General features: G+C 41.7%; 1 protein-coding gene across 2 annotated transcripts in view; it reads right to left on the reverse strand.

Moving 5' to 3' along the window:
* Positions 1 to 585: 585 nt before the first annotated feature.
* VWA3B (von Willebrand factor A domain containing 3B) overlaps positions 586 to 20619 on the reverse strand; it is a 212119-nt gene continuing 192085 nt past the window's right edge. For both annotated transcript variants that reach the window (XM_036880051.2, XM_057496959.1), the window contains exons 23-27: positions 16997 to 17108; positions 13391 to 13515; positions 12064 to 12201; positions 9195 to 9295; positions 586 to 1661 (exon numbers count right to left, since the gene is read on the reverse strand). In XM_036880051.2, coding sequence (XP_036735946.2) covers positions 1319 to 1661; positions 9195 to 9295; positions 12064 to 12201; positions 13391 to 13515; positions 16997 to 17108 — 819 coding nt within the window. In that variant the 3' untranslated portion in view covers positions 586 to 1318. The remainder of the gene's footprint in view (positions 1662 to 9194; positions 9296 to 12063; positions 12202 to 13390; positions 13516 to 16996; positions 17109 to 20619) is intronic.

Below are 20619 nucleotides of genomic sequence, written 5' to 3' on the forward strand. Positions count from 1 at the left end.
TGCTTTCTTACCCCACCAGTTCTCCACTGTGCAGACCAAAACCATATGACTGCTCAAGAGTCTTCCTGCCTGGGAGAAACGTCTGGGTTCTGGGGGACAGCACACTTCCCCACACACTATCCCCCACCTTGTTCTGGATCATTTCCTCACTCCTCAATGTCTTCCTCATGGCAGTACTGCTTTTAGGTTGATGCTGAGCTGATGTCCCTTTTCCTTTCACATGTTTGGAAGTGGATTTCTCCTTTCTTTGATAACTTTGTGACCCCTTAGGTGCAGGAATATGAGCACCAGTTTTAATGAGGTTGCAATTTTTGGAGTATCAGAACACTGCTCTATCTTTTCTATTTGTGAAAACCTTCCAATATTTCTCTTAGTAATAATCTGTACCCTATTATTATGTAGCCATGGGGCTATTACTGTATAGAAAAAGAGAATTTGGGAGAGCTATCTCATTTTTGAAATTAGTGAGGCTAATTCCACTAAAAAATTAATAGGCAAAAGTGAATACCTTTATATGTCATTGCTAAAATGTGTTCAAAGAGAACAGTAATAAGCAACCCAATAGTTTTGAAATGTTTCCCACGTAAGAGTTTTTATTCTGGTTCTGCACTCAATGAGAGGTACCTACAACAGACTACAGACAAAAATAATTAGGGAGGGCTCAATAAAAATTTCCAGAAAACAGTAATATAGGGAATGTTCAGTTTTGTAGATATCAGGCAAGTTCCTATATCTGAATTTCAGTGTTAACATTAAGTGATAAAATTCCTAATTCAGATGAGATAATGTAAAAGAAGACTGCAGACTTGGATTATAACTGCCTCACTTCCAAAAAATCCAAAAATTTTAGACAGTAAAATCTCTCAGATAAAACTTCTTGGTGGGGAGAGTCTACCAAAAAAATGAGTCCAATTTTGTAAGGTCAGGGAAAATAATACGATAAAGAATGGTTAGGAAGAGCAGGAACCAGTTAGCTGGAACAGGCAGGCAGCCAGGTGGGGGATGACAGGGATGTCTACCTTTTTAAAGAACAGGAAGGCAGGGGTAGAATGGGGGCGGCCTTACCTCAGCAGAGGGGATAGTTACACAGTGGTGAGGGGCTGGAGTCTGAGCGGCCTTGGAGGAACGCTGGCTCTCGTAAGCACAGTTGCCACTAGCCTGCTTCAGGGTTCCTCAGTGATGGTCCTCGGCCCTTTGTTGCTGGGGGCGGCTCTATGAGAGCAAGGCGGGGCTGCTCGAGGGGCGGGTGTGGCAGCGGTGGCTGGCTGACTCCTAGACCCCAAGCCAAGGGCCTTCTCTGGGAAAGTGGATGCCAGCATTACTTAAGGGTGTTAGAGTTCCTGTTGTACTGGAACCTAAACTGGCCTGGAAACTGGGGAGTGACCTCACGTGGACTATTATTCACAAAGATTTCGGGGTGTTCTGTAGATAAACGATGTCGTCTCCCTCCTGCCTTGGACTTAGGGCTGGCGCCTTGGGCCTTGATGCCACGGGAAGACTCATCTGGGTCCAAGGACGCTGCTTCCTGGAGAGGCAACATCCTGGCAGGTTTCTTTTCCTTCTTCTGAGGGTTCTCCTGTCTTGACTCCCCTGAACCCCCAGTGTCAGTTTTTTTGAGTGGCCATATTAGGAAAGTAGAGTTCTTTGGGTCCACATTCTCCCTAGAGAGAGAGAGAGAGAGAGAGAGAGAGGTATTAGGGTTACCCTAGTCTTGATGGCTGCTGTCTCTACAGAGGTGTCCAACCCAGCCCTGCAAGTGTTTCTGAGCCCTTTGTCCCTTGTCCTCTTTCCCATGGGATGGAATCTCAGGAGTCCTGTAGGCCCTGTTATTTGGGCTGGGCTGTATTCCACCCAGTTCATATCCACAGGTCCTTTGATGTCTGGGAGCTTCACATGTCATGGAGAACCTAATCATTTGGGCTCTGTCCTGACCAAGACAGTGAGTGAAGGAACTCCTGCCAGGAAGCCCACTGGCACGTCTCCTGTCCATTCTAGGGTGATAAACTTGGCCACATGACAGTCCAGTTCATTTCTGACACACTGAACTGGAGCTTGTACAATAGAGACACTCTTCCACACTTTCAGATTTCTCTGATTACTGTAAGGTGTGCCATTAGAAAAATGTCCTCAAACTCCAAAAACAATATGATTCTTAATTAAATTTAATTGACAAAACTTAGGTATGACTATGAAGTCATAGAGCTGGACTTAACATTTGGAAAATATAATGCAGGTGATCAGCTAATATTTAACAAGGGAGCCAAGAATACTCAATGAGGAAAGGATAGTCTTTTCAATAAATGGTGTTGGGAAAACTGGATATCCACATGCCCCTATCATAAACCACTCACAAAAGCTAACTTGAAATGAAACATAAAGAATGGAATGAAAGAACTGAAACATATAACTCTTAGAAGAAAGCATAGAGAAGAAATTCCTTGACATTGGTCTTGACAATGATCTTTTTGGGTATGACACCAAAGTACAAGCAACAAAAGCAAAAACAAACAAATAGGACAACATCAAAGTGGACATCTTGCACACCAAAAGAAGCAATCAACAAAATAAAGAGGCAACCCATGGAATATGACAAAATACAAAATATTTGCAAACCATGTATCAGATAATAGATTAAATTTCCAAAATATATAAGGAACTCATACAACTCAATAACAAAAAGACCAACGATCTGATTAAATAATGGGCAGAGGATCCAAATAGACAGTTTTCCAAAGAAGACTTACAAATGGCCAAAATGTACACAAAAAGATGCTTCACATCACTAGTCATCAGAGAAATGTAAATCAAGACCAGAGTGATACCTGACCTCACACCAGTCAGAATGGCTACTATCCAAGAGAGAAGAAATAACAAGTGTTGGTGAGGATGTGGAGAAATTGGAATCCTACTGCACTGTTGAAGGGAACGTAAAGTGGTAGAGAAGCTGTGGAAAACAGTATGGCAGTTCCTCAAAATAACTACAAATAGAATACCATATGATCAGCAACTCTACTTCTGGGTATATGTCCACAAGAAGGAAAGCAAGGACTCAAACTGATATTTGTACATTGCAACATTATTCACAACAGCCAAAGGTAGAAGCAACTCAAGTGTCTACCAATGGATGAGTGGATAAAACAATTGTAGTGTGTTCATACAATGGAATATTATTCGGCCTTAAAAAGAAAGGGAATTCTGACATATGTTTTAACATGGATGCACTTTGAAGACATTATGCTAAGGTAAATAAACCAGTCACAAAATGGCAAATACTGTTTAATAATTCCACTTACACGAGGTATCTAGAGTAGTCGGAATCATTGAGACAGGAAGTAAATCAGTGGTTGCCAAGCGCTCGGGTGGAGAGTGAATGGGGGGTTAACTGTTCAATGGACACAGAGTTTCAGCTTGGGATGATGCAAAAAGTGCGGAGTGGCTGATTAGGATGGCTGCACAACAAAGTGAGTGTAGTTAATGCCACTGAACTTAAACTTGTGTGCTTAAACAGAGTTAAACGAGAAATTGTATGTGTATCTTATCACCATGAAAAAAAAATGGTCTGGGCAATAGCAGTAATATTGAAAAAAGGCTTTCTAGGAGGCCACAATAAGGCCAGCACCTGTGTAGTTGTGCAAGCTGTGGGAGGCCAGGTTCTCCGAGACTCATTTTGAAACCACACTACAAAGTTGTAATCACCACCCTGCTCTGTGAAATCTAACCTTTTATCCACTACATTGCCATCAATGATCCCTCAAACCACTACCTACCTCTCTCTAGAGCAGGAAAAGTTGCTAGAGTCTGTTTCCTTTTCAGAGGCTTTTCTCTATTTCCTTTGTATTAGGACTGGTCTCAGTCCAGTCTATGACCTGGAACCTCTTGGAAAGAAGAGCAACGAGGAGGAGTGGGAAGGAGAGAGGGTTTCAGGTCCACTGATGGCTCCCAAAGGGAGAGGGAGAGGAGAGGCCTACACATGTACTTGAAGGACACCGGGGAGAGGAGCAGGAGAGATCACAAAGCCATGCATGTCTAGCCTTCAGTAGGGGATTGGCCTCATGAGTTATGGACCACCAAATTATTAATTATGAAATGACTAAATTCAGTAGGCAAAAATGGAATAAGAGGTGTCCTTATCATGCAAAGATGCAAATAATACATTGTTAAGTGGGAAAAAAGTCACAAACAGAATGTAAGTCATATTTTCATTTTTGTGTTATTAAGATTGTGCTTCATACGGATGACTGGGAACCTTTGCATTAGACTGTTCAGAGTTGCCTCAGGGCAATGAGTTCCAGTAGAATTGTCACTTTCTCTACATTTAAAAAATGTTTTGCAACTATCATAAATGATAAGGAGAAACAAAGATTTTTATTTTGAGGAAAAACAATAGACATAGAGAAAATACTCTAGAAGGATAGATATCAAAATATAAATGTCATTACTTAAAAAATGTGATACTATAGATGGTTTTTGTATTTTTTTGCTTGTAATTTCTACATTATACGAATTATGCATTACTGTTGGAATAAGGATAAAAAAATACAAGTTGTCATGATTAGATTTAAAAGCAGACAGATATCTTGAGCAAGTTAAAGTTGATTTTTTTATATCAAGTAAACAGATGTTGCTCATCTACCCTATTTTACTCCCCATTTGGAATGATAGACTTTGACCAAGTTCAAGATATTCCACAAGGAAAGGTCCCCTTGTGTGTATGGTGGCCAGGCAGGTGTGAATCTGATGTGAAAGCTCTTGTCCAACCCCTTTCCCCCATTCTCTTCACCAACCCTCACTCAGCTTGGCCCAAACCCACTCAGATGCAAGGCGGAGGGTGGCCGAGCTCCTGACTTCCAGCTAGTGGACATTTCAGCACTCCTGAGAAGGCCCTGCTAAGTGGCTTCCTTTTGCCCTATCTCAAACCAAAACTGAGTTAAGTGCCTATTAATTATTTTAAGCTATAGACTTATGAGATATTATGCAAAAAAGGCCAAAACTATGTGTGTATGTGGAGAGGCAGAAGCCGGGACAAGCCGACAGTGGGCTATCACTGGCTCTGCAGAAGTGGCTGGCTCCATGCTGGGGAAGGAGGTGCCAAGCCCCCTTTCTAGGCTCTCCTTGGGTCAAAACCCAACTCACTCGATTAACCAAACATTGTCTGCTTGCCTGTATTCTAGATGGTTCCCTGAGGTCTCATTTCTATTCTTCCCTAAGCCTCTATCAGCAAGACTGTCTTAGAACAGAAAGAGCAGAAGGGAGGCCCCAAGGAAATGTTTGATGAGGACGAGGAGGCCCCTGAGTTTTAACAATGGAAGGGGCAGAAAATGGAGAGACTGATAGGAAAAGGCTGTTGCCATCGAAATTGCTACCACTGGCCCTCAGGGTTAAAAAAATCTATGTGACTCTGTGACTCCCCGGGACTAGAGTACCAGAGTGTGCTCTTGAAGACAGGCAATGGCACTTGTCCCTTCGGATTACATAGGACACTCCCAGGCAGGGTATGTTTCAGGACTAGGAGATGGGCTCCGAAACTGAGCAGAAGGGATGAAGATGCTGGTGGCATACACAGGCTTAATGATTTCAGATGCACAGCTACTCCAAAGGGAAAATAGTCAGCAGTGACCAGGCCAGATTATGGGAAGTGATTATCTCAGGTAATGTCAAAGGCTGTGCTGAATCTTGAAGTTTCAATCAATGACTTAATGTCACTACTGGAAGAAGAAACGTGACACCACACAATGCAGAGCAGAGGGAGATGCTCTAAGCAATCTGTGAATTATAATCTCCTTTGGGACATACTTCTAAATTCAAATGACTTGATGAAAAATTATTAAACTGCTCAGAGATGATGAGAGACTAAAATCTTGTGTAATAGGAATTGGGAGCTGACACAGCCCAGCCAAACCACATCTGAATCGGGGAGAGGGTCTCCCCTGCCCTGCCCTCCCTTAGCCTCAAACATAGCCTCCCCTCAAGGCGTCACAGCCACAGTCCCACAGCAAGGGAAGAACACTCCTTGCCTTCAGGGGCTCAGTGCCCAACAACCTCCTTCAAATGCCCAGGGGGTTTTCTGGAGCACAGAGAAAATGACTAGTTCAGTCTGGCTCTCCTGATCCTCTTGAGAATGCTGTGAATTTTTTCAAGAAATCAAGATCCCTCTAAAGCAAGTCTTCTATGGAGGAGCCTCAGATGTAATTTGCTGAAGCCTTGTTCTTGTTGAGAATGGAAGATGGATTCCAACTCTTCTGGGAATGCCCAGCCAGTTACATGGCACTGGGTATGTGGATTCAGCCCTGGTCCGCCAGAGGGACGCTGCCCAGAGGCGTACACAGTCACAGCCTGTACTCAACCACCTCCCACTGGGTGGGTGACACCTGGTAGGAACACTTCCCCTCCCTGGAGAAATCCAGAAGCCAGGGCCCCTAACCTACCAGACATGCTTCCCCTGGCATGGGCTTCTTCTGATAGGACCAGACCCCAGGGGAAACCGTCAAGGAAGAGCTCAGGCTGTGAGTCCCCTGCCTGGCAAAGAAGGAGGATGCCAAAGGGGGAAATATCTCCTGGTCTGCCCACTTCTTGGAATTAGGAGAAATTACATGTGCATTCTCTAAGTGGAGACATTTATAGATAGGTTAGGGAATATTTTTGCTCAGGACAGACATCTCAGATGCTGAGAAATGTAGCAAAAAGCTCAGGCATCCCGCTGAAGGTAAGGCAAGGCAGCCGCTTCCCTCTGTCAGACATGTGCTCAGGAGACACGCCTCTCCTGCAGCTGTGCCATCAGGGAATGCAATCACATCGTGTTGCAAAAGAAAGGGAAAATCAGTAACAGCCTTACCTGATTTCATATCACAAATGCAGGGATATGAAAATTCTCTCCTTTAAGAACTAGTTATTTGGAATCAAGCAATATGGACAACATATTTTTCAAGCCAACCTTGCCAAAAGTCTTCAAGAATCATTTATGTATCCAGTTTTGTGTTGAAAATGAAGATGTGCATCAGCTTTGGCCATATTCGATCAATTTTGATTGCTTCATCGTCCAAACACTTTCGTACTTATCTTTGTGCACTACACTCTTAGGAACGAGAAGAGTGGGCCTGCGGACAATACTCAGTCACCCACAACTGACAAGAAAGAAGAGAAAGTGGAGGCATAGAAGACACAGAACTGAAGGTCTGGCATCTGGGCCTACCAGGCTGTCAGGGGTCATGTACCCCTTTATCTGACTAACCCCAAATGGATGGTTATAGCGGATTCACTATTTTAAAATTAGTCAAATGCTGTCATGTTGGAGTTGGAAGCCACAGTACACTTCTTTAGTCAGTCTATGAAGAAAGTACCAGGACATTTTTTTTTTTTTGAGATGGTCTCATTGTGTACACAACGGTGTGAAGACTTGCTTAAGAACAACCAAAGGGAGAAGGAGCATTTATGTAGTAAGTGAGGAAGGGCCCCTGTTGAGAAAGGACCCTCCAGAGGGAAATCCCAGCACAGATACAACAGAGGGCCCACACCGCATTTTGTGCGCTCACACCCACCAGGGCTGATCATAAAAACAGAGACAGACTCGGCTCTGAACTTAGTGGGTTGGATCTGGTCTCTGCTTCGGACAAATAAATGCAGTTTCTTGCTAGTAGAGAGGCAGCTAGAGCAAAACACAGTGGAAATTCCAATGGGGAGTCTAGGGAGTCAATGAACACTTCTGCTGTGTAAAGCCCTAGAAGCTAGGGGGGATAATGAGCAGCTAAGAGCTTTAAATGAGGCCTGGGGTAGTACTAAGACAGAAAACAGTTAAAGGCTTTTCTCAACAAAGAATTTAACTTAAATTCTGAAATGGTGATTGATAATGTTTAATTTAGTGAAAATGGTCAATACTGAGGCACATCTATTCGTAATAAGCCTTTATAGTGTACTATAATTTGGATATCATATTGCTTGAATAAGATTTTGAAATTAACAGAAGAAATGTGGTATTATTTTAAATGAACTATATACTCATCCAGAAAAAATGAAGACTCGAAGTGGATATTTTCAATCAGCACACCTGAGGAAGGTTCTCTCCTCAGGCCATCAGGCTGCATTAGGGCTCAGCAATGAAAAGGGGGAGGGAGGGCTCTAGGTCACCGAGGGAGGGCTATTCACCTGGGATTGTGTGCAATGTGCACACGTGCCTGTATGTGTATAAACAGGGGAGGCCAACTTGGGTTTTCCCTGAGGTGAGGTAATCAATGGAGAGGAGCTAAGGAGAGGGGAGAGAAGGATCCTGGGTAACTGGCAGAGTAAGGACCCGGGCAGTGGGGACAGGCTTGGGGAGGCTGGTGGACATATTGGCCTTGGATGAGAGGAGGGACTTTGACATCAGGGGGAACGACAGAGGTCTGGACAAGCCTGGGTAGCAGGGGGCAGTGGGTAAGAGGTGGAGGAGAGAATGCTTGATGGTTTCCCTTCATGAAGTACAAGATGAGGCTATTGGGAGAAAGAAGGGTGGCACCCAAGCCAGCCTGCAAACTCCAAGTGAAGCTGGGGGGTATTTCCTGGATCTCTTTTTCCAACCTTTGCTCAAAATCTACCTTCACATCCAAGGTCATGATGCCAACCTTGAGACACCACACTGGACCTGTGGACTTGGGCTTTTGCCTGCCTTCTAGGCCTCAGCCTTTTTTTATTGGCTTGACTTTACTCCACCTTTTGGCTCTTAGGGATCCTACTGCTTCAGATGGGAATGCGTTCACCCCACTGTAGCCCCTGGAAACCACCATCCACCACTCACACTCACCTGGGCACAGGCAGGCCAGGTTACACCCCACTCTCACTCGCTGACAAGGGGAGAGGAAGATGGTTGATTGGTACCAATTGCAACATAGTCTAACTTTGCTTTATAGTCAGACTTTGTTAGAAGGCCTTGAATCCTTAGAAATAAAAGGGAATCATTCCTTTCAGATTCATGGCAGATTTGAATGCTTTTCTGCAGGGTCACTAAAATAATGTAGGATTTGAGATTAGAACCAGACAGACCAATAGCCATTATGTAACAGTTGTGATGTGGAAGGAATAATTGTCATAGTACTACATTTAAGCAGGAAGTCCTCTACCTCTGCTTTTCTGTCCAAGTTAGAGATCATGGATCTCAACTCAAATAAATTAAAAGTGCAAAGATATAAATAAAATTCACAGAGTAGAAACTTGGGTCCACTTACATTTTTGGATCCTCCTGAGTTTGGAGTGATTTTATATGAGAGCAGGAGAGGGCGTACTTGTTTTGGCTGATCTTAATAAGTGCACTCCGAGGGCAAAATTCCTGTAGTAATGCCAAAAGAGTTCACTCAGTTTACATCAGAAATGTCCACAATTCAGATGTAATTTTATTTTAGCTCAATTCATCATAATTGCTACTAACCAGTAGCTATTCAAGGTGATACTTAAGAGAGCAGTTTAAATGCAGAGTTTAGCTTGATGACTATGCTGAATAAAAGTCATCATTCATGTTTTATTGCCCTTGTCTAGCTTGGATTAACACATAGTCTACAGGCACACACCTGATCATCTACATTTGCTCTCTTACCACTAAACTATGCTTTCTACCTTTATCTTGCATCTACCTACCACTTCAGCATTTTATTAAAAATAATAATGAGAGAAATGTGGTATCCACATATAAATCAAGTATAAAAATCAAACGAATATTCATATTTGAACTGATTGTTTATAGTTCATAATGCATGAGCAAAACTGAAAGTTTCTGTGATGACTGCCCTTGTACTGTTCACCATGTAACTTATTCACTATGTAAGAATTTGTTCTCCATGTAAGAACTTGTTTGTTATGCTTTAGAAGATTGGAGACTGACGAAAATTAGGCTTGGGGTGGATTAATGATTGTGCATTGAGCATTGACTCCCTTATACAGAATTTTATTGTTGTTAACAACCATTTGATCAATAAATATGAGAGATGCCCTCTCAAAAAAAAAAAAAAAGTACAGACTTCCAATTGTAAAATAAATAAGTAACCGGGATGTAATGTATAGCATGAGGAATATAGTCTAAATATTCTAACTTGGTATGATGATAGCTTGTACCTAGAATTATCATGTATATAAATGTTGAATCACTGTGTTGTACACCTGAAACTAATGTAATACTGTGTGTCAACTACCCTTCAATAAAAAATAAAAAAATAAATTAAAAAAAAGTCATCATTCAGTCCTCTGACATCTTCCCATATTCTAGGTCATTTGCAAAGTTCATCCACATATGAAGCACGTGTACACACATGCCCATGCCCATCCCTTCACCGAACCATGCTTTTTTCTATATTTCAGCCTTCGTCACCTCTTTCTTGGACTTACAAATCAAGACCAGCCTCGCTTGCTGACTGCCCCACCTTCAGCCCCAGGAGTCTCCCAGAATCTTTTAGAATTGTCTTCAGTGTCTATCCCCCAACCTTGCCACTCTAGCCTTCAGGGCACACTGCCCTGTGGGTAAATTCCAAGGTCCTTCTGGGCTCTGAGGCTCTTCCCAGGGTTCCCGGCCCACTGCTTCATCCCCCCCCCACCCCACGTGCATGCACAGGGGCATCACTCCCAGCGTCCCTGGGATTGCTTTCTCCTCTGACACCGAGTAGATATGCCCAGAGCAGTGTTGCATGCCAGACATGTTTCCCCACCAGCTGTCCTTACACACTGGCTTCTTTACTGTTCAAAACAGCTCTAGAAAGTCGGTTTTCCTTTGGGGGTTTTTCCTGGGGTGAGGAGAAGGCGCCCTTTTCTCCTCTTGTTCTATCAGGTTGGACATAGTGCTTCCGGGCCACTGGCTCTGATGGGCTTTCCTGTTCCCTTAAACTAAGTCCATTTACCATGCTCCCTCCCCGATGGGAACTGACTGGATATTCTGATTCTGTACACTAGGAAGTTGGGCCGTGGAGCCAAACTACCTGGGTTCAGTTCAAACACTGGTTTCTCTGCCTTCCTTGTGTGTGACCTAACTTCTCTAATTCAGTTTCCTGATCTGAAAATGGGGGTAATAACAGTACCTACCTCGCAGTGTTTTGTGCATTCAGTTGTCCACTATGTGTAAAGCACTTGGGTTAGTACCTGTGGTACATAGTAAATGCTTAATAAAGTTCGCCACTAGTATTATGTTTCCTGATTTTTGCTTGCTAGTTTATTTTCCAGGCATATTATGTGGTTCAAAAGGGCAATGTTATTTCCATTAGAAATGTCACTCATTCAAGAAATTTAAAAAGCAATTGTGAGAACCTTCTCTTCAGGGGCTGTGCCAGGGCACCAAGATGGACAGGACATAGTCCCTGCCTTTAAGGGATCAGAGATGGGTGAGGAGGCCAGTGAGGGAAGAGGGTGGCACAGTGCACAGGGGAACCTTGAGGGCCTCAGTATGAAGTCACAGGTGGGCAGGGTCAGGTGACAGGAGTTTCTGTGCGAAGAGGAGGAAAAGGGCAGTCCAGGAAGAGGCAAAGTCAGGGCTTGGAAAAGCCTGCTGCGTCCAGGAAGCAGCAAGCCTTCCATGGGGCTGGAACCCGAGCTCACGGGGCTGGCTGGGGTCACGTGGGGCTTTTCCTTGCGGTTGATGAGAAGAGTGTTTATGCGGGGACGTCAGGCAGGCAGATGATATCACCAGATTCGGAGACTGATAAAGATGTCCTCTAAAGCTTTTAGGAAACACGTGGGGAGGCCTGGCAGAGGGGCCTAAGGCAGGAGCAGGCTGGGTGGCAGTGGGGAAGCGAGGGAGGGTGGTAGTGTAAGGGCTGTGGGGACAGCCTCCCCTGTGGGCACATGCCGAGTAAGAGCCCCAAAGACCTCCCGAGGGAGGAGTCAGGAGGCCATGCCGGCTCCCTGGGGGCAGATCCTGTGCTGCAGAGTGGGCAGAACCCAACCACAGGGAGCGGATGCCCCGGGGGTGGACAGAGCCAGGCAGTCAGTCATGCTTTCCAGACATCTGGCAGGGCCAGGAAGGAGCCCAGAAGAAAGGCTGAGGGGAAAGAAGCCATTTTCTGCCCTGTGAGAAAGTCCTTTTTTTTTTTTTTTTTTTTTTACTGAAAATCCACTTACTCTCCGGTTGTTACACTTTAAAACTGTGTAGAATTTATCTTGGGCCACATCCTGATTTGGAAGTGCTATGACAATAGCAGGGACATAGAAGTCAAATCCGTTGGGTATCACAATCTTGGCAAACACGTAATCTCCAACCTGTATGTGAGAAATTATTTCATAGCACATATTTTGCTTATAGATCTCAGAGATAATACTAATATGCTTGTTTTAAAACACCCCATGATAATTAGCAAGGACTGATGTTAAAATTCAAATACGTATTTTTTTCTCAGTTCATAATGAATCAAGAGTTCCCAGATCCCCTGCACTTCTTGGGCCACACGTGGATTTTGTAATCAGTTCGGGGAAGTCCCGTTTTAGCAGGACTTCTCCACCTGACATAGGACCCAGAGACAGCCAGCAAGATGCCAAGGGGTCTGGAAACCACCTGTAAACACTGGCTGAAGGAACCAGGAATGTTTCACAGAATGACCGGAGAGAGTGTCCTCATATACCTGGAAGGCTGTCACCCAGACAAAGGGAAGAGGCAGGTTTGTTTAACGGTGCTCCAAAGCACGTACCTAGAATCCACAGGCCAAAGTTACAAAGAGGCAGCTTCCAGTGGAAAGTCAGTCTTGTGAAAGGGCATTTGTCAGGTGGAGAGGGGCAGCTGTCAGGGGAAAAGAGCACGACATGTGCCCTGGGTCTGTTGGGGTATCCGACAAGCAACCAGCATGGAATCCGAGGTGCTCCTCAGGTGCTTTGCCTCCCAGTTCACTCCAGCCAAGAAGCAGCGGAAGTGGAGCTCTCTGGTATCAGTGCCAGGATGAGAGGAGTGGCAGGAGGGTGGGCCAGGCACAGCACAGGTTTTATGAATTTATAAGCAGGTTGGAACGCAGCCCAGCTCACCTGTGGAATGTATGTTCAGGGGTAAGTGCGTTATGGCACTGAGGTCTGACATAACTGACTGTAATGCAAGGAAAGCGCCACCTCTGCCCTTGTTATTAAATGTTTTAATATAATCTTTTGCAGTTAAAATTTCAAGGGCACCAGCAGTTACAGCAGCTGCCTCCACCATTATTGTCTGTAAAGCGACCAGATCCTCAGTGTGCAATGCAAGCAAGTCTGTGCAGTTGTGAAGCCACATAACAGATTGGGGGCCTGAGCAAAGGAATGGCCAGGTAAGGGGTCGCAGGAACAGGGCCACTTCTCTTCCTGCCAAACACAAGCCCCCTGCAGGAGCCCACCCAGATGATCAGCAAAGGGCCAAACAGTGGCATGCCATCCCATTAACCACAACTCTTGAGTATGGTGCCCCGGGAAGAGATTGCTGGAGCAGGTATACCTGGAGCAGCGGGCAGGGCATGGCGCCCCCAACAGGAGTGATAAAGGAGATGGGCACAACCTTGGTATCTCCATATCTGAAGACCACTAGTGCATGGGTGGGGCTCACACACTTCTTCACAATCCCTGGAAGGAATCAAATTTAAAATAAAATATACAGACAAATAATGCCTATTCCCTTAGGCTTGCCCCATCCTGTTGGCTGTGCTAAGTTATAACACTTGGTCTCTTTAAATCAGTGTGCCCTTTGATTTCTCCACCAGATAAAGTCGGACACTGTATAAGGTACATGGGGGTTGAGCCGGTCAAAGTGGTGAAGGGCGATGCTCCGGTCTGCAGCATCGCTGTGCTGGGAACTCAGAGCGGGCACAAACTTGTTCATCCAGCACCACCAGAAACCATCCTGACAGGAGCAGCGTTCCCGGAAACAAATATCCTCTTCCTGGACTTCCTACCATCTGATTTCCTTATCTATTTGTTTTAGCCATATTTCCTTCTATAATACTTAGATATAGAAACCAACATTAGATTGTGCAAAAAAAATGGAATTTGATCTCTCATCATCAGCTTTTCATGTAACATTAGGTAAATGAGAAGGTAGCTCGGTTGAACGCATCCCATGGCTTCCCTCCCGGGTGCAGCATGGAAGGAAAAAGAGAAAAGCAGCAAGACGTTTCTGTGCGTTTTAATTTTACAAGCAAAGAGAGTGCCATAATGGGAAATGAGCCACTGTAAAGCTCACACAGTTTGTCATTTATCCCATGGAAATTCATTTTCCCATTATAAAGGGATTATAAATATTAAGGGGAAGTTTGGCACAGACACTTCCCAGGCAGAAACAGCTGCAGTCAGACTCCCACTTCAAGACAGAAAATGTCCATGTCCCCACTGGGCTCCCACAGCCAGAGTGCCTGGCATTCCTGCCCCAGCTCACACGCCTGCCCTGGCAAAGTCCCATATCCTTTTAGGTGGCAAAGAACAGCTACTGATTTTCATCTTGGGTTCATGTCTCTTGTTTTAAATGGCCAAAAAAATGAAAACCTTTTTTTTTTCATTGCACACATATGAAAACCAGCATTCCATTGTGTCTGTTTTCTTCTTGGATTAAAGTGTTAGTTTGGTTTTTGAAATATTCTTTACACATTATTCACACATTTCTACAATAAACAGATTGGGGGCCTGAGCAAAAGACTTTACGCTTTTAATTAGAAAAAAAAAACACTACTTTTTAGAAAGAGTTGCCTGTTAGGAAAACAATGTGTGACAAATGTCAAAAATTGGTGAATCTGGGTAAAGAGTATACAGGAATTCTTCGTGTTAGTCTTACAACTTCCCTGCAAATTTGAAATCATTATATTTATAAGAAATAACAATGCTGGTAGAGTTGAAATTCCCAATACAAGAAAAGATTAATTGTATTCAGGGGTTAGAGGGGACAAAACCTAAGTACATCCAGTAACCCATGTACCATCATTTAATTTGGCTGAGTTAATATTTACTAACTAGACACTAATCAAAATGACTGATTATATGACTAAATTCAAATGTTTACTTCCTCTAAACTGACTTATTTGAGTTTGATCACAGCCAAAACTTAAAGATCCTATGAAGCTATTAGGACTGTGTTCTCTGCCTATAAAAGCATACTTTTTAAAAAAAAACAGGGCGTTCATCATTGCTGCCATGGCCTCGGGTACTACATGTGACCATGGTGTTACCCATTTCCCCTACTTCCCCAGATTGGTAGCAGTAGGTCCTGGGCATTTTCTTATTATTCAGGGATGGTGCGAAGGAAAAGTTCAGTCATTCTACATTTCTCTGGGACACTGGACTAGCAAGCTGATCTCAAGCCCTAATCCAGGCATTTGGAATCCAGTTCTGTACAGCATTTCCATTCAATTGCCAAATTAACCTTGGACCCCTCTCCAGGGCTCCAGTTCAGAAAAACAAGCAGGGGTGAACTCCTATAATCACCTCCTAGCAAATCTGAGCCCCAGAGAAATTAGCACTTTAGCACTTTACTTTTTTCGGCCTTGCTCTTATAAAGAAGAGTTTCATGCTTTAGCCTGTAAGCTCATCTCAAATACTAGAACCCCTACTTACTCTCATCTAGTCAACCCCAAGCACATTTACCAAATTTCAAATGAAATGTCCTACTTGTCAGTTTTACACTTATGCCTGTTGTATCTGAAATTCCTGCTGAAGAATTTTTTCCCACTTACACAGATATAATTTAATTAATAAAGAATTATTCTTTTAACTGGTGATTGATAATACCTATGCAAAACCAGGTATATTTCTCTGTTAAACCCTTTTTCCTGACAGATCTTCCTCAGGGTTCTCTCTCTAAGCTCTTTTCCCTATAGGCCTTTCCCATGACTTCAATGACTGCTTTTGTGTTGATGTCTGATAACTTCAGCATTTGGAAGCAACTGGAGATATGGGTCTAGAAGTCTAGGGAGGAAATCTCTCTGGAGATAAGAGATTTTTGAAACATCAACACAAAAGTAGGACACCTACAATGCATCATATCTCAGACACAAGTCATTATCCTCCTGTCCACATCACCGTCTCCAATACGTACTACTATCTACCTTGTAACTCAAGCCAGGGACCTAGGTGGTATCTTAACCCTCTGTATTCACTCTTCGCACAGCAATGGAAGAGATCTTTTGCAAGCATCAAGTGTGATTGTGTTTCTCCCTTCTTTATATGTGGCTCCCCTATAAAGTCCAAAATTCTTGACATGACCCTTTATGAATGGCCCCACACTAACCTCTTTGAAGAGCTTTATTATTTTCTACCCTTTCTTTGCATTTTAGGTTCCAGCCATCATCTTTTATTTCTCCAGATATAAAATATTTTTCTTTACGTCTAGATCTTCACACATATTATTTTCATTATCTACAAAGTTCTCACTTGAACTTCACCTGATTCCTTCAGGATCACATGTCCCAGAAACTCTTGGGCAGACCTCTCTGGCCCAGCCACACCAGCCTCTTCCTCCTGTAAGGCCTATGCACTCCAGCCTCAGCACTTTGTACTGCCTGTTCCTCTGATATGAACTCTCTTCCCCCAGATCACCTCATGGCTTTCCCATCTTCCTTTAAGTCCTTATTCATATGTTACCTTCCCCAGAAGCTCTTCATTGACCACCATATTTAGAATTGCAACCTAAGCCTTCATGTTCTCAAGCCCTTTCATGGCTTGGTTCTTCTCTATAGCACTAGATCTGACACACTGCATACTTCATTTGGTTGCCTGTCTGTCTCCCTCACTAGGATGTGTGAAGACAAGAATTTTCATCTGTCTGCTCACTATACTAGATTAGCACTTTAGCACTTTACTAATATTACATACCTGGAACATAGTAGATATGCAGTAAACTTTGTTTACTAAACAAATGAGAGGTTGAAATAAATATTTTTTCTCTTAGCTATTTTCCCCCACAAACAGGGGAGAAACCCCATCATCATTTCATTTTAGAAGTGGAATACCTTAGTAAAGCTCATGAAATGTGAGTGCTTCAAGGAAAGTAGAGTTTGAGAACCCCTGGTCCCTGGAATAATATGATTTAACAAAGAATATTACAAAATAAAATACCTACCTGGAAAATAAAAGCCATTTTCATCACATCTTGCAATAACCTTCTGGCCTTTGAAGGGATCCCATTTTTTTGATTTGATTTTTTTTGTTGGAGTTTCTTGAAATTTCTGTTGCTAAAAAAGATAAAACATTAATAACTGATACAAAAAGGCAATGCAGACAGTGAAAGTCACAGGTGTGCAGTAGCTTGGGATTCTTTCTGTGAATCACATTACTGAAAAATTACAGATTATACATATACTGTATACTCATTCTGGAGTACTTTCTGTTCTATATTGTTGGGAATAGGATTTTAAAACTGAACTGATGTGGGAACCACTGTCCATATAAAGAGACAGAGTTTGCAGTCTAAACATAACAAAATTTTGTTAGAACAACAAAAAAAGTCAATTTTTTTCAAAGAATTTGAATAGGATCCAGAGTCTTAAAATATAATATTCAATATATCCATATACAATCCAAAATGAAAGATAAAAAAAAGTAAGCAAATATGACCGATTCTTAAGGGAAAAGGCAATCAGTTGGTCACAATACTGAAATGACCCATGTGTTGGAATATTTAGGTAAAGACTCTAAATCAGCAATTATAACTATAATTCATGAAGTAAAGGTAAATACTCTTGAAAGGAATGGTAAGGTAGTCGTTCTCAGCAGGAAAATAGAAACTATTAAAAAAAATAACCAGATGAAAAACTGACAAATACAACACACACTATCTGGAAGGGATCAATAGCATAATTGATATGACAGAGGAAATAGGCTTGAAGACAAATCAACAGAAATTGTCCAATCTGAAGAACACAGAGAAAAAATATTTTAGAAATAAGCAAGGTCCTTCTTGTTCCAGATAAACCCTTCAAAACCCAGCTCAGTCATAATCTCTTTGGGAGGACCCTATTCCCAGGCCATTTCAGAAAAAGCAAAGGAAGCGACCACTGTGTTATTTCCAAATGGTTTCCTATGAATTAAGGTTTGGCATAAATGTCATGGCTGTGACCATTACATGGAGAAACAGGTAGCATCATTTTTGATTTGTAAAGTCCAGCTCTGAAGTCCTATTTTCTATGTTTGATGACTGATCATTAATAGAAAGACCAAATCCTCACTACCCTCACCCAAAATATACCCCATTGCATCATCTAGAATAGTCTTTATTTTTAACTCCCAATCAATTTGAGGATCAATGCTCTTGTAAAATAAAGTTTAAATAAATTATTAGAAAACAAAATAAAAAGAAGACATATAGTTTTTGGGCTTCTAGATAAAATCTATTTAAGGATTCTAAAAAGCAAATAGAAGCAAATGGGTTAGCAAGAAGAAAAGGATTTGAAGTACCACTAAACTAGTGGGGAGTTTACCATTTTTTTCTTCTGGCCTGATATCAAGGCATCCCAAAACACAGAAGTGGGCACAACAGTGCAGGCAGAGAGAACTCTAGAAGTCTTCTAGTTCTGTCTTGAGGATTGGGAAATGAACTCCTAACACTCAGAGAAAACACAGAAATCCCCTTCCCTCCCCCCTTTTCCCCAATTCTCAGACCCGAGTCCCCAAGAAATTATGTAGCAATATTAGCAATGTGGGCTCAAAGGAGCTCAAATCCTAAAGGAGGGAAATCTTTTTGTCTGATTAGTGGCACTATGGTCCCAAGAGGGTGGGACCTGCCAATGTTTTCTGTCTCTCTTTCTCTGGGCTCTGTTTGGCTTCAGATGCAAATACAGTAAGTGGAAGCATGCAAGTGAACTGAGAATGTTAAACCCCATATTACTGGCTGAGGACTGAAAAGAGGAGCTCTAGGAAACCAGAAATTACCAGGACAATCACTTAGATGAAAAAAGGGAAGACCAGGTATTACCTCAATACCATACCAAGCAAAGACATCACTAAAAAAGGAAACTATAGACTTATATTCCTCATTAATATGGATGCAAAAATCTACAAGAAACCATTAGCAAGTACATCTAGCAACATATAAGGATTTTACACAATGACCAAGTAGGATTTATCCCAGGAATGCAAAGCTGGTTTAATATCCTTAAATCAATTAACATGATATACCATATTCAAAGAATAAAGGATAAAGCTATTTTTTTAATGTATAGACAAAGAACATTTGACAAAATCCAACACCTTTTCAAGAAAAAGACTCTCAACAAGTTAGGAATATGAGAACTTCCTAAACTTGGTGAAAAGCATCTATGAAAAGCTTACATGAAACTTCACATTTAATAGTGAAAGACTGATTTTCTTTTAAATTCTGAAAAAAGGCAAGGTACCCTTGACACTTCTATTTAGTATTGTACTTGAGGTACTAGGTAGTGCAATCAGACAAGAAAAAAATTGAGGCACCCAGATTGGAAACGAACAAGTAAAACTTTCCTTATTATGAAAGATATGATCCTATATGTGGAAAACCCTAAGAAATCTGCCCAGAAGCTACTAAAATTGATTAACAAGTTCAGCAATATGTCATGATACAAGATAAATATTTAAAAAATTGATTGTATTTCTATGTACTATCAATGAACAATCTGAAATAAAACTAGGAAAAGAATTCCACTTATAACAGCAACAAAAGAATAGAATATTTAGGAACAAATTTATCAAAATATGTAAAAAATATATTCACTAAAAATTTCAAAACATGCAGAGAAATTAAAGATCTAACAAGTGGAGTGACATAACATGTTCATGGATTAGAAGACTTGATATTGTTATGATAGCCATTTTCCCCACACTGATCTATAGATTCAGTATAATTCATATCAAAATCCCAGTAATTTTTGTTGTTGTTGTCATTGCAGAAATTGAGATACTGATCATAAATTTACATGTAAATGTAAAGGACTCAGAGAGCCAAAACAATTTTGAATAAGAACAAATTTGGAAGATTTACACTTCTTTATTACAAAATGTACTATCATGAAAGTGCAGCACTGCTATAAGGAGAGTCATATGGTCAATGGACAGTGTTGAGAGTCCAAAAATAAATCCTTACATTTATGGTCAATTGATTTTGACACTTTGGGAAGAAAGTTTTGCAGTTTCTTTAAAAACTAAACATAAACTTACTGAATGCCTTAGAAATACCACTATCAAGCTAAGACAAAAATTTATATCACACAAAGTCTTTTATATAACTGTTCATATCAGCATTATTCACAATAATGAACAGGTGGCATAATCCAAATGTTTATTAACTAGAGAATGGACAAACAAAATGTGGTATATCTATACAATGGTATATTATTCATCAATTTTTACATGAAATATACAGAAGAGGCAAAGTTATAGAGATAAAAACTGATAGTGGTTACCTGGGGCTGGGGGTGTAATCAGAGACTGACTGCAAATGGGCACAAGGGATCTTTTGCTATGGAAATATTTTGCAACTGGACTGTGGTGGCAGTTGACAGCTCTGTCAGTTTTACTAAAAATCACTGAATTGAAAAAGGTAAATGTTTTGATATAAAAATTGTATTTCTATAAATATGTTTTTAAAAAAGTAAAAATAGACAGCCATTTATTTCTGGTTTGCCCTATGTAACCACTCATGGTGTTTTGCATATAGAGGGCTAAGGAGTGAATGAGCACAGAAGTTTCTGAATCTACTCTTAAATCGAAAGA

The sequence above is a fragment of the Manis pentadactyla genome, chromosome 2, assembly GCF_030020395.1.
Source record: "Manis pentadactyla isolate mManPen7 chromosome 2, mManPen7.hap1, whole genome shotgun sequence".
NCBI lineage: Eukaryota > Metazoa > Chordata > Mammalia > Pholidota > Manidae > Manis > Manis pentadactyla.